The sequence below is a fragment of the Cydia fagiglandana genome, chromosome Z (assembly GCF_963556715.1).
Source record: "Cydia fagiglandana chromosome Z, ilCydFagi1.1, whole genome shotgun sequence".
Taxonomy (NCBI): domain Eukaryota; kingdom Metazoa; phylum Arthropoda; class Insecta; order Lepidoptera; family Tortricidae; genus Cydia; species Cydia fagiglandana.
This window is the reverse complement of record NC_085959.1, coordinates 9,030,078-9,044,649: the sequence shown is the minus strand read 5'-3', so window position 1 is coordinate 9,044,649 and position 14,572 is coordinate 9,030,078. Positions and strand designations below refer to the sequence as shown.

General features: G+C 44.8%; 1 protein-coding gene across 1 annotated transcript in view; it reads left to right on the top strand.

The window, feature by feature from the left end:
- The window catches only part of LOC134678719 (PHD finger protein rhinoceros), a 43,615-nt gene extending 32,161 nt beyond the window's left edge, over positions 1-11,454 (top strand). Inside the window, exon 6 of the mRNA XM_063537380.1 lies at positions 81-11,454. Coding sequence (XP_063393450.1) covers positions 81-7,195 — 7,115 coding nt within the window. The 3' untranslated portion in view covers positions 7,196-11,454. The remainder of the gene's footprint in view (positions 1-80) is intronic.
- Positions 11,455-14,572: the final 3,118 nt, after the last annotated feature.

Below are 14,572 nucleotides of genomic sequence, written 5' to 3'. Positions count from 1 at the left end.
AACTACCCACTCAAGTCCCACCTGCTCCATCCTCTTAGTTATCCGGCCAAGTTTATTCAAACCGAATGCTGAATTTTCAGGTCAGTGGCTGTGCCGGCCGTGTGGCGACGGCGTTCGGCCCACGTGTGTGCTCTGCCCCAACCTCGGCGGCGCCATGAAGTGTACGCCCACCGGCCACAAGTGGGCCCACGTCAGCTGCGTCCTCTGGATCCCCGAAGTGTCTATAGGTTGTGCTGAAAAAATGGAACCTATCACAAAAATCTCCTCAATACCGGCGTCGCGCTGGTCGCTCGTGTGTGTACTATGTCGCGAACGGAAAGGTGCGTGTATACAGTGTTCTGTAAAGACTTGTAAGACTGCTTATCACGTTACTTGTGCATTTAAACATGGACTAGAAATGCGTGCAATAATAGAGGACGAGAACGCAGATGACGGTGTGAAGCTGCGCTCATACTGTCAGAAGCATAGTGTTAATTCTAAGAAGGAGAAGTGCCCGGGCTCCGGCTCTGACGAGGAGGAGGTGAAACGCAAGCGACGAAAGGACATGACGTCGGAGGAGAAAAATCAGGCGCGTGCCGCGAGGCTGCAGGAGATAGAAGGCGAGTTCGACAAGCACGTGAGCGTCAAGGACGTGAGCACGCACCTGCTGGACGTCGACCAGGACGCCATCAACTACATATACAACTACTGGAAGATGAAGCGCCGCGCCGGCCGCAACCGGCCGCTGCTGCCGCCCAAGTCAGACGACAGCGAGCTCCTCACGCACCGCCAGGAGCAGGCCGACCTCGACAAGATGAAGATGTTCGTGCAGCTCAGGCAGGACCTCGAGCGTGTGCGGAACCTTTGCTACATGGTCAGCCGCCGTGAGAAACTGTCGCGCTCATTCTTCCGCATGCGCGAACAGACTTTCCACAAACAAGTTGCGGTTTTATCCGCGGACCCGACCATTAGCGGGCCCGACTTAGCCGCTATAATCGAGGCCAACCACGGCCCCTCTATTTACGACAGGTTGTATTCCCATCCCAATGCTCCCGACCATAAGAACGATTTCGAAGAAATGTTAGCTCGTATCGCTCCACCCGAGTCCGGCGATGAAAAGAAGAAGGATCGCAACGGCATGGTTAAAGGCGCCAAATCGTCAAATCCGTACAAGAAACATTACGTAAATGGGTCTCGGCGAAGCGGCAGCATGTACAGCGGGTTATCTAGTGAAGAGAGTGCTCCCGAAATTTCACGATCAACGCGATTCCGCGGACGGGCAATCGGCTCGAGCACGGACGACGACAAGAAAGCCTCTGGTTCACCAAAGAAAAAGGTGTCGCCCGGCAAAGGTAAGGGTAAAAGATCGCCCAAGAAAATTGAAAGGAAAAAGAAAAAGGTGCCACAGTCTAAAGCGCTGGTTGAGAGCAGCAGCGAGGATGAAGCGCTTCAATCCAGGATAAAGAAAGACCGGTCACGTAGCAAAACGCTCCAACATCTTGAAAAGGAAATGGCAGAGGCCGTGAAGTCGGGAGCTTCGGCCACCGACAGTGACGAGCTTATGCCCATCCGGACCACCAGGCAACAGAACAGCAAGTTTCCTGATAACATTTACTCTGATAGCAGTGAGGACTCCTCCGGCAAAACAGATCTCAAATCCGATAAGGCCAAAGCTGACAAGTCCAAACCAGACAAGTCACCAGACAACGACTCTCAACAACACCTGCCTAGAACGAAGGCGGCCATGAAAGAATTCATTCCAACCCAACCTGAAAAGAAGAGCCCTACTAAAATCGCCGAGAAACCAGCTCCAAAGAAAAGAGGCAGAAAGCCATCTAACAAAGGGGAACAGAAGACTACTCCGATCAAAAGTAATGATTCTGATGATGAAGCTAAAAATAAAGAAAATATCAAATTTTCAAAACAAGCAAGCAAGGATCCTTCTGATCTTATTGTTCCACAAAGACAGGCTGCCAAGAAAGCTTCTGAGAATATGCGCTCCACCACCGGCGGCAAAAAGGAAGAGGGAGTTGCTGAAAAGCCAAGCAGTGGTGACGATACTAAACCGCCTAAACCAAAAATACCCATTAAATCCAAGGGCAAAGAACTGCCTAAAGATATCCCTGCTAAGGTAGGGCGCAAGAAGTCTTCGAAGGATGTTGAAAAAGAAACTATAGCGTACGTTCCTCAAAGACAAGCTGCCAAGAAAGCAGCCGCGCATATCAAGGGTCTGGGCACGAAAGCGCCTGTCGCTGAAACATCCGACACTGATAAGAAGAAAGAGGGCGAAAAGTCTGACTCCGCGAAGCACACTCCTAAGAAAGAAGAAGGTAAAAGCTCGAAGACTCCTCAGAAGGAAAGCTCCAGTTCTTCATCCAATTCTAGCAGTAGTAGCTATTCCTCATCATCGAGCTCCGAAGAGGAACCCGAGAAGCCAGGCCTCAAACCGACAGCCAAAGCGCGAGAAATCAAACCCGCCATCCGGCAGCCCTCCATGTTCTCACCGCCGGGCACTAGACCGACCGTGGACTTGCCCTTTCTCGACAAGGTGTCAAGACCATTGTCTTCAACTAGTGCCTCGAGTGATTCTGAAAGCTCTCAAGGGTCGCGATTCTCCGGTTCCGGCAGTCCCTCTCCCAAGCGACCTCGCCGACGAAGAAAGGGAAAGAGCCTCTCCACCGATACGTCTCCTCGCAAGGCCCCTGACAAGAAGCTTAAAACTTCCGAACGGGGGTCCGAGTGCAGGGTATCATCACCGGCTCCTCAAGGAGAGGAACCGAGCCGAGCCGACGACGCGCGGGCCGCCACACGTGCTCGGACCAGAAGCATTACTTCAAGCGGAAATATGCCTAATAAGCCTGATGCCCGACAGAGAAAACCATCTAAAGACGACAACGGATATGCCTCTGGCTCCAATAAAACTCCCAAAGAGGGCAGCCAGCCCCGTGAGCTTCCAACTCCGGAGCGGAAAACGGACGAGGAGGTGAAACCCGAGATCAAAGACGAACCCATCGTCGAAGCGAAACCCGTCAAGGGCTCCCCGCCCAAGCCCAGGACACGCGTCTCTGTCGACGATAAAGACAAGATCAAGTCGCCTGTTGCGGACCCGATCTCATCCAAACCCAGTCCTAGGAAGAGCGCCGAGTTGAAACATAAGAGTATTCCTAACAGACGTATGAGTGTTAAAGAGGTGTCAAAAGATGTGACGGTACACGAACCGCCGCGCGAATCGGCCAAAAAGAAGATACTCAGCAGGCATGACGACGAAAACGCGTCTGATGCGCGCACCGTCAGTAGTCGCTCCCCACTCAAGAAACCAGAAATTACAGAAAAGACCAAAACGGTTGACAAAAAGAGCCCAAGGACAGTAAATGAATTCCATGCCAATGACAGGTACGCAGAGAATGAAAAACACTGGCTCGATAAAGCTGCCAGCCCCCTACCGCCTCCTGTAGAGAAATTGGGCAGCCATGACAAGTACATGACTGAAGATAAGCTGCTCGACTCTGACGCGGCTGACAAGAACAGCATAAAAATGATCGCAAAAATACAAGCTAACTTGAACGAAAATATGATGATCAAGTCACCAAAGACACCCATGGACGCCCGAACGTTTAACATAGAACCTATAGATGGGGATAACCCGGTACCACGGAACATAAGGAAGCGATCCACGCTGGAGGAAAAGAAGTTTATAGCCCAAGATGCCAGCCACGTGCAGGGTGTCGAGATTTCTAAGAGTGCAAAGATACCGTCGGTCAACCCCTGCCGTTCCATGTTCTCTCCGCAAGGCAAAGACAACGAGCTCGACCGGTTCGAATTTGAAATGTTGGCTATCGACGACGGCTTCAACAACGATGAGATGATCAAACCTTTTACTTACCCAGAGTTTATATTCAAGGAAGAGAAGGAGCAAGGCGTTCAGGAAACCCGGAACCTGGTCGATAGACTACGAATGCAACTGAGCAGCAAGAAGGCCGAGGCTCAAGACGAACAGCCACTTCACGATGACAAAGAAATCAGAGATGACGATATCAGGAGTCCACGTAAAGGACCTGAAACTCCGCCGCCTAACAAAAACGCGGCTATCGATATTCACGAACCCAAACTGTCGTCAAATGACCTGGAACCGGTTAACCACGAGCCGCATCCGGACGAGCTCTCGCGCAGGAATAGCATACATGACAACAAAGACTGCCAACCAATACCCATGACAAGCAATGAAAAATGGCGCAACTTGCCCTTGCAGCACAACGAAGTCGAGCTACCTAACGATAGAAAATACGATCGGTACAACGAAGATTCGAAAGAGCCGGCGACCGTTCAATCCGACATACAATCCGTTTCAGAGGTGGGCGACAACGTATCACTTTCCAAGCAAAGCGATGATTCGCAGTCACTGTCCGTTGTCGATCATTCTATTACGAGCAACGACACGATGGCCCTGGTTCATGATAACTATGATAACAACAACTCGCAGCTTCACTCCGACTGCGCGACCATCTCATCGCCATATGTGAGCCAAGAGAAATGGAGGGAGAACAAAATTATCTCGAGGCGGTCGTCCGCTTCGAGCACATCATCCGAAGAATCAATCTGCTCCCAGAAACCAGAGGACTTGAAACACGTGAATAGCTGCGATGCGCACATCACAAGTCATATGCTGCCGGAGCTCGAGCGATACCCGCCTTTGCCAGCGTACGGTTGCCCCGTAGAGCCTGCCATGCCGTTGAATCAGTATTCGTCATACCCACAAGATGCGTCACCATTCCTCAGTTCCATGGGTTCCCTGCCGTTGTTCGGTGCCGGGGCTTGTGCTTCTGCTCAACTCACTTTACCCTCACCTGGGCCCGGTCTTTACCCACCTCCCGGCCTGTCCTACGCCAGTACTCCTCTCATGCAACCTTTATCTAAACCGGCGTTCCCAACGCTATGCGCAGCGTTCACATCTTCGTCGCAAAATATTGCGCTGACTACAGCTATGATTGCACCACCGACGCCCAAACCTCTCGACTCGCCTCGCGACGACGCTGAGCCGGTCGATCCGCGCTCCACGAGTCCTAGTACTATACACGTCGTCACGAGCCCAAGTGCCGACTCGACCGAGACCACCAGCAAAGCTCCGACTAAATTATCCAACGATAGCAATGAAGCCATGCTCAGTCTGCATGCGCAAGAATCCAAGTCACCCATTCCTCCTAAAGCCCCGAGGTCTAACAAGTTCTCAGGGAAGTCTCCCGGCAAAAGCCCCATATCACCTAAACAGAGTGAAGCGCCCAAAGGTAATAAACGAGCGAGCAACAGGAGCAATCGAAGCCAGAGAGGCCGAGGACGGTCAAAGAGCCGCGGCCAGGGCGCGCCCGGCTATGACTATTCGGGCAACTCTATACAAAGCAAACTCGTCGGCACAGTCTACGACTTCGACGAAGAAATTGCGAATGACGGCGTAGATCTTAAAGCGTTACGAGAGAGGCGAAAATCAATAGACGTAAGAGATGACAGAAAGTCCGAGGCTTCGTACAAGGACGCGTCACAGTCGCCTCAGGTGTCAAGTCCGCAGGCGGCGAAGAAGACGCCGAGCGCCGAGGACAAGGGCGCGAAACCACCGACGCCCGAGCCGCCCGACCCACCCGGCTCGCCAGGCCTCAAGTCCGCGGACCGCGGGCCCGGCTTCTCGCAGGTGCACCCCGTCCTGCCCGGGCCCGTCGACATGCGCACCTACAACCCCTCGTTCGAGGGCGCCGCGCCGCCGGTCGCCGACGCCTACCACAGCCACCTGTTGGCCTTCGCCAGCGGCACCGCCGACCAGCAGTTGCCCGACATAGACGAGGACCTCGAGAAACAGCTTCACTCCGAGCTGATGGCCAGCAAGCCGCGCCCCGGTTCCCCTGCACCGGCTCAACTGACTCAGTCTGCGAAAGATACCTATACGCCTAACTTGCCCAAAGTGTCGCTATCGGACTCTAGGAACCAACTCAAAGTGAAAATCAAAGGGCCGTTCCTGGACGCGAACTACTCGAGCTCGGTGACGCCGGTGGCGCCGCAGCCGCCGCCGCCCGTGCTAGACCCCGGCGTCGGCATGGCGGCGGCCGGCGGGCCCTCCTCCATGATGACCGGCTCCACCAATCTACGGCGCATGCGGAAGAAGGAGCTGCTCCGCCAGTACTGGACGCAGGACATGAACATGGACGACCCGGCGGCGGGCGTGTCGCTGGTAGCCGTCCCGCCGCCGGCCGCGCCGCCTCCTATCGCCCGCGCCGTCATCACCATTCCCAAAGCCGTCGCTTCCATGACCAGTATACCCACCCGGGACGATTACAAGAATGACGCGCCCGTGGAAAAGAAGAAACGAAAGACCACGAGCGGTCTCTCGAGGGAGCTGCGACACTTGGAAGTGAGCATGAACGACGACGTGGACCCCTCCGAGGACACCAAACTATCGACTCTGGCCGGCCCCGCTGTCTCCACGCCGGTGCACAAGCGGCGCGGCCGCGTCACTAAGCCGCCGCGGCCTGCCAGCTCGCCGGTCGCACCTAAAATCAAAATAAAAATTGGCTCCAACATAGTCCAACAGGTGGAGGAGCCTGTCGGCTTCCAGTTCCGGCCGCCCAAGAAGCGACTGCACACCTCCGTCCCCGCCACACCCAGCTTCGAGGATCTGCGCCGCGAGAGCATGAAGTACCGGCGCATGGTCATGGCAGACTTCGAGGAGGACGAGAAGACGAAGAAGGTGAAACCCAGCAAAGCCGAGAAGAGGAAGCGCAAAAAGGACAAGAAATCGGAAAAGGAGAAGTTACAAGTGGTGAACAGTGAGAGTGAAAGTGGTGCCAAGTTGATAATAAAGATTAAGCGCACTAAAGAGGAGGAAGCGGCCGCGGGCGGCGCGGCAGCGGCGGCGGCGGCGGCGCCCGAGCCCCCCGTGGACCCGTTCGAGTACGACCCCACCGCGCCCGACCCGCTCGCTATCGACCCGCCCTCGGAAGCTTCCTCTGGTATGCGCAATAAAATACGGACCGCTAAAGTGACGCCTATTCGGTTAAAACTGGCGCGGAGCTCGCAGGGCTCGGGGTACGTGATGAAGGACTTGGAGGGTGCGTCCACCTCCGCCGACGCTACCTCCCCCGCGCCCGCTCCCGCGCCCGCCCCCGCACCCGCGACGTCGGCCGCCGCGCAGCCGCTATCGCTTACTGTCAATAAACACTGTGAAGTGAGGTGATATAAAAAAAAGAACGCGCTTTAAACAGTGATAGCGACACTTTCTCGAGCGTGAATTTCTGTACAGAAAATTTTAACTATAGTGTCTGTATATTTTTAAATATTACATCTTCTTTATAACTATTTATTTGTATAAATGGAAAGCTCAATGATTAACTTAAAGTTACTCTAAGATTTATAATAGTTTTGTGCATTGTGTGATGCACAAGTAAATCTTAATATAGTACATAGCTTATATATTTTTGTTAATGTTACTGTTTTACTTTGTGCCTCTTACGGAATCTCATTAATTTTGACGTATGTGTAATTAATTAAAATATTGAAGTTAGGTATTACATATATTTTTCAAAATTGCATAGTTATCTATCACAAATACACATCACACGGTTATTCAGTCTCTATACATTTATTGATATGGCTGATGTGATTGACTTTTCACTCAAAATTTAATTTATTAGAGTCAAACCACATTATTATTATAAGTTTTAGAACAATTTTATGTATGATTGTACAGTAAAGTGATTCAATATCCGAAAGAGCCAAAGTAAATCGTTATGTGGGTGCTACAAGTCGGGTTTCATTTTGATCATGTGCCGGCCTAATAGTTATTTGTTTAAAACCTTTAATTTAGCTGCTGTATATATATATATATATATATATTATATATATATATATGCTATCCAGGAACAGGCTCATCCTCATCTCTACATACTAATTTAACTAATTATTATAGATGGATGAAGAATGGGTCATGTCGTGGAAAGCACTATCTCTCACCAGCTCTTTTGCTTCGATAAGTAGATAAATGGAAATAATTTAAACTAGTAAATAATTATAAATAAATAAAAATGTCAACTATCTTAGTATTGAACAATATTCTAAAGATATGTAGGTAACGCAGAAATTATGTAGATGACACTATTCCATGATCCCTTGTTTGTCAGCACCTTCAGAGTTAGCACGGACCATTTTCATTGCGTTCCTTTTCAAAAGAGAATCGGTACAGTAGGTTATTTTATTAACACCCTTTTGCACTGTATTTTAAATATAAATGGTAAACCCGGAGACTGATAGCTGAACGTATTTTAAATACTTTTTAAATAATGTTTGTGTTATATAAAATTAATTTTCTGTATTTATTATTACTATTTAACTGTATGCAAATTAAATCTCAGAATAAGATGTTTAAACTGTCCGCGTTTGATCATTGTATAAATAATCATTATTTGGAATAAGTATATTAACTTTTACACATGAATCGTATTTATTAGTATAATTATTATTTTTTATATTCAAGTGGTTAGCCAATCTCATCGCCAGCCTTTATTTATTTGGATAGCGTATCGCACATGTTTTACATAATTTCATCAATTAACTTATAGACCCGGTTTTCACCAAAGAATAAAAATCCAAGTTACTCTTTGAATGCGGGCATTATTGAAACACGGTTCTATAAAACAAAATAAACTGGCTCACTATTACCTTGTTATTATATGAATAAATAAGGGGCACGAACGGTCGATATCTGCAATACACTTGGCTCAAAAGGTGCAGGCGCCGAGAAAGAAGTGTTGCGCAGGGAGCTACACTCAGTGGTCGTATGCAGTATAATCGCAACCTGTGCCTCTCGCGTCCGATGGCCCATATGACAGTTCATTTATATGGACTAGCTGGCACGTAATATCTATGTTGACATTTTTTGGAAGTTAGCACACTTATTTATTTAGATATATTATATATAAGTAAAGAGAATTTTAAATAGAGAGTTACTGACATTTTAAATTTGTAGCTACAGCACATTTACTGCCATTTTTCGACAGAAGATTAAACCTGTTAGAAGACCATTTGACTTTGATCATTATTCTTTCACTAATGTGTTAACTTGTTGAATATTAATATTAACGCCATCTACTCGAGAGTAGGCTAAAGGTATCGTGCAATCTTTTCGAGCGATGGCACTATAACCTTTGACCTACAGTCGAGTAGATGGCGTTAATTTCAATATTTAACTAATTAAAACATCAGTGAAAGAATAAGGATCAAAGTCAAATGGCGTTCTAACAGTTTTAATCTTCTGTTGAAAGATGGCAGTAAATTTACAGTGGCTACATAATTTACTTTGACAATCCGCCTCTATACACTCTATTCTCTTTGATATAATAAAACTTCGGTACTATTTTTTTTAAATTAACCTCACCCAAAAGAGGGTCGAAGGAACTGTGATAGGGATCATCATTCGACGCGAGAGGTATAAACAGCCTAAGTCATTTGAAAATAGAGGGCGATAATACAATGTAACTTTGTAAAAGTGAGCCATTCCTTCCGTATGACGCTCGGCGCGGTCCCGTTGTACAATGAGAGCAATAAGATTTCATTTGTTACAATGCTAGGCGCCGGATGGTCGGGAACTCACCTCGCGATGTGTTATGAAACTTAAATATTATTTCCTCAACGGTTTAGCTCGAAGCTCTTTCTTCAGTGTTCGTTTGTGGTTCGCAAGTGCTAACAACACAAATATATTTTACTAGCGCCCCACCCCGACTTCGCGCGTAAGAAAACCTTAACAAATTATACCTTCCTCAACAATCACTCTATTGATAGGTGAAAACCGCATGAAAATCCGTGCAATAGTTTTTGAGTTTATCGCAAACATACATACACACAGACAGACGCGGCGGGGGACTTTATTTCATAAGGCGTATAGTGATAACGTACCGTCCGGAATGGGGGTGGCCGAGATAAACACGTTTAGCCTGACAATTATTTTGTTGAATTTTTGTACTCTATGTTTATTTGTAAATTGCTTTAAAACTTAATTCTATAGTTGGTCAAACCAATTTGTCAGTCAGTAAGAACCAGGAAAACTATACTCATCTGTTTCTTTCGGGTGCTAGTACTAGTGTAAGACATAGATAGTATGATTCTCTCTGTCTATGATTGAAATGAGACAGTCCTTTGACAAACTATATTTATTAAACCAATTCTGAACATGAAGTTGTTTCTACTAATTACTCGTGTTTTAGATTGGCGCTTTGTATACTGTATAATTATCCACATGTTATCGTTCGTGTTTCAGGATTAAAACTAATCTGCAGAGTACTTTTTGCGCTATTTACTTAATACATTTACCGCTTGAAGTTTAGTGCTTCTGCAGAGTTCTTTTTAATTCTAAAATATCGAAGTGTAATCAACGGTCAAATTAATGAGAATGCGGTGGGGAAATCGAAAGCGATATACACGCCTCCATAGAGAAAGTTTGAAATATTGAGGGTACTATTTTTTCAAATTGTTTAGCATTTGAAACTGTCTAATGACTAATTTGGCCGTCAGGTTCCGCCACAGTTATTCACGCACCCGATCATCGTAAATTAAAAATGTTGTTAGCACTTAAAATACCGTCGGCGGGCACTCACTCTCAATATTATCATTATTGTGTCTTTCATTTAATCGGTACTGTGAATTTGACTGATGTTTATTTGGTTGTAACTGTCATGAGCAGGTTTTGTGCAATATTCGGCAATACTCAATCGCATAGTCAACGTTGTATGCCTGTAAACTCGTGTTAGGTTTAGGACTCGTATGGTTAAGTATTTGCCAGTTTTATTATGTTTCGGAGAGAATCGGCATTTCAAATGATAAGGTCAGGGTTTAAAGTGTGGCTGATTTCGTCATATGGTCTATTCCGTTCACTAGCGTTTTTCTCGAACAACATTGATAATTTCGTGGACAAAGCAGTGCTTTTAGTTTCAGCAATCTAAAGCAAATGGTTTTTTCCTACGATTGAAAATCAAAGAAATATACGTTCGTGGACGGAATAGTCCCTATGACGGAAATAGCCGCATTGACCTTAAGGCGTTTGACAGTGAAATAAATCTGTAGGGCCAAAGCTATGTGTGGTAACTGGATTATCAAACATTTATTAAGACAATATTGGCAGTAAAGTTGTATCTAGTTTACCCGTCTTAACGCATTCACTGCCAGGGGGCGTGGCCTAGGAACAAACTTGTATGACGGTGGACGCATATGTGCGTCGGGGGCAGTGAATGTGTGAACGCCGCATTAAACACTAAGTACTTAATGTTGCTTATTGTAAACATTGAATGTTTTTAGACATTTCTAATTCCTTTTTTTCCTAGCTAAACTTGGCACAAGAGATGATTTCAATAAATAACATAACATCATAACATGTCATGTAATGATAGCAAGGCTCTGTAAAGTTCAACAACTGCAAGGTTGACCAGAAGCTTCACGTCGAGTTAAAGTTTAACGATTAAAGGCCTGTGCACACCGGCTTGCGTGTGCGTGACGTGCACGTGCGCGTGCGCTAAAATGTTGGAGCCGCACAAGCACACGTCACGCAAGCGGTGTGCCTTCTCTCATAAGGATCTGTATACTACAACGCCGCACGTGCACGTGTACGTCACGCACACGCAGCCGGTGTGCATAGGCCTTAAGAGCATTCTCTACGACCGTCACAAGTGCTTCAATTTTGTAGAGCGTATAACCTGTCTGTTATAATATCATTACTCACAACTATAATTGACACCACTACTATACATACGACCACGGTTTTACAATATTTATTGACATCACTTATTAATTAAAAAGTGTAAATAAGTGTATGAGCTGCCTTGCCAACTTGCGAATTCGCTCCGAAATATTATACCACTGGCTGTTTCGTTCTATAAGAATTAGTGATTATTACTACTGTGCATGTGTGCGGCGCGGTGTGTACTGTGTATGTATTTCTTTTGATAATACTTCGTATCGGTATCGTTTTCTTAAGATGTGTCACAAATACATTGTTTATATGTTTTCAAGGATTTCAGTATAACAGTGCTCATTTTTCCATTCAGGTCTAGAATAACGTTAACGCCTTCGCTACATCTTACATGATTCGGTGTTATAATTACGGGCGAACATATTTTTTATATTTTTAAGTATATTTCTTTTTAGCATAACCGAAAGTACTGAAACATAATGTACGATGGATTATTATCTCCGAATATGCAAAATAATCGGTTCAAGTCTAAGAAATAAGTTACAAATTGTATGTCAATTTAAACTACCAATTTTTATCTAATACAATATCCATAAGTATTTAAGAGGGGGTGTAAAGTAGAAGAACACAAAAGACGTGGCGCGCCGCTAGAAACATGCAACGGAAGAAAGATATGGCCATTGCGAGGGTTATAACGTTTACTGCAATAAATCTGAACATGTATTATTCTTCTGCTTAAAATTTTGCTAGTCACGTCCATCGGCTATATCACTACCTACTCGAATTTTGTACTAAAATTATACTGCTGTGATATGCAGGCCAACGATACATAATTGAAAATTAGATATGTTTTGGTATTTTTTTTCTAACGAGCAAACTTCAACCTTAGGTTTTGGTTGGAATATGCCCTTGCAAAAGTAATCTAGTTCCGTGCATTCTTTTCATGGCCATTACCTTTAATGTAAAGCCGGGTAAAAATTCAATAAAAAAACTACTATGTATTTTGTGTTAACCACTTATCCCCCTCTTAAATAAAAAAAACAATATTTTTGTAAATTAATCAGTATCTAAACAGGAAAAAGTTTTAATTGTGCGTTTCTATATGAAGATTCCTCTCCGTACTAAAAAACAATTGTAATTTGTTAGCTATATAAAGTTAAAATAAGCGCGGTGTTGAAAAAGAAAGATGTTCATACCTACCTTTATGAACATTTTTTTTAACACCGCACTTTGTTTTAACATTCCGTGAAAAAAAATCCTCTTCCGATTATGATTGTTTGGTATGAATTATCTCAGAAGATTTTTTCGGGCTCGGGCCCTAATCTATTAATCAAAAGATTTTTCACCACACCGGCTCGGAAAGGCTTACTTTTCACTTCAAAAACTGATAGCAAAGCATTTTATTCACATGTGAGGCAAAGTAACCAAATGCCAATTTTGAGTTGTTTTCTTATGTTTGCTGGTAAAATTGACTTTTAAATGATGATTTTGGATGATAAATAATAATCAATATTTAATAACATTCATTTGGATTTGATTTGGTTTGATTTTGTTTGAAATTTTACATTTAATATTTGCTTCGGGTTGGTGTGGTGAAAAATTTTGTGTTTCACTCGAGGCCAAATTTTGTTTAACCCTCGTTCTTTGAAATCCTCGCAACGCTCAAGATTCCATTGTTCGAACTACTTGCTACGCTCGTGGTTCAATTTTGGAATCTTTCGCTTGTTCGGGTATCAATATTAGCACGAGCGGTTAAACAACAACTTTGGCCCCTTGTAAAACAAATAACTATTGTATAACGACTTTAATGGGTTAAGGCCCGAGCCCGAAAAAATCATCTCAGATAATTCAAACTATACCTTTGCACGAAAATGGAATGATTTTAGTGACGTTACAGGTAGTATATTTTAACTTCATACGACATTGACTGCTACTGATTTTGTTTGTATTCTGAAGAAATCTTTGATATGTTGGAATACTTGGAATTATCTAAAATATCGTGCAATAGAAACATAATACTTTCATACGGTGCCTTATTTTAGAGGTCACTTCATAATAATATAAGGCGTCTCTTTCGAATCTATATGGCTCGAGAAGGATAGAAACAAATCTGGCACGCTAATAATCTTGTTAAAATTATGTTACCATACGTTAAAGGACCATACATTTTTATAATAAATTAGGTAATTAGGCAATAATAAGGCTTTGGTTTCCTAGGAAAGCGGTGCCGTCATACAGTATGTATCAGAACGAAAGGCCAAGAAAGAGACCCATTAATGTTTAGGTCATACTGAGCAACTTTTACTATGGGACCAACCACGAAAACGCGGAAATAAAATTGGATGTTTCATACATTTTGCAGGGGGCCGATATTTGAAATTCGACCGCTAGATTTCGTGTATTTCATACAATAATATCTCCACTACTAGGCATTTAAATTCTAATATTAGAATTGAAAACGAGTGGTCAATACCACTAGATTCCCAATTTATATAGCTCGAATTTCAAAAATTAGCATTTTGCCGTTTTCCACCGATTTTCGAGTGACGAAATCGAACGATCGAAATTCAAAAATCGGCCCGTTAGTCTGATGTTGAAATTTCCTATGGGTGATTGGGTGAGTCAAATTTTTTTTCGCGATTTCGGTGTTGGTCCCATAGTAAAAGTTGCTCAGTATGACCTAAACATTAATGGGTCTCTTTCTTGGCCTTTCGTTCTGATACATGCTGTATAGCGGCCGTCATGTAGCGGACGCAAAAAGACGGCCGTCTTTACGGTGACATGTGGAAAGTTACACGGCGTCATAATCATAACACACCGTCAGCCACCAAGGTGAAACGAAACATATCCAGAAGAGTAAATGGACGACCTTGATTT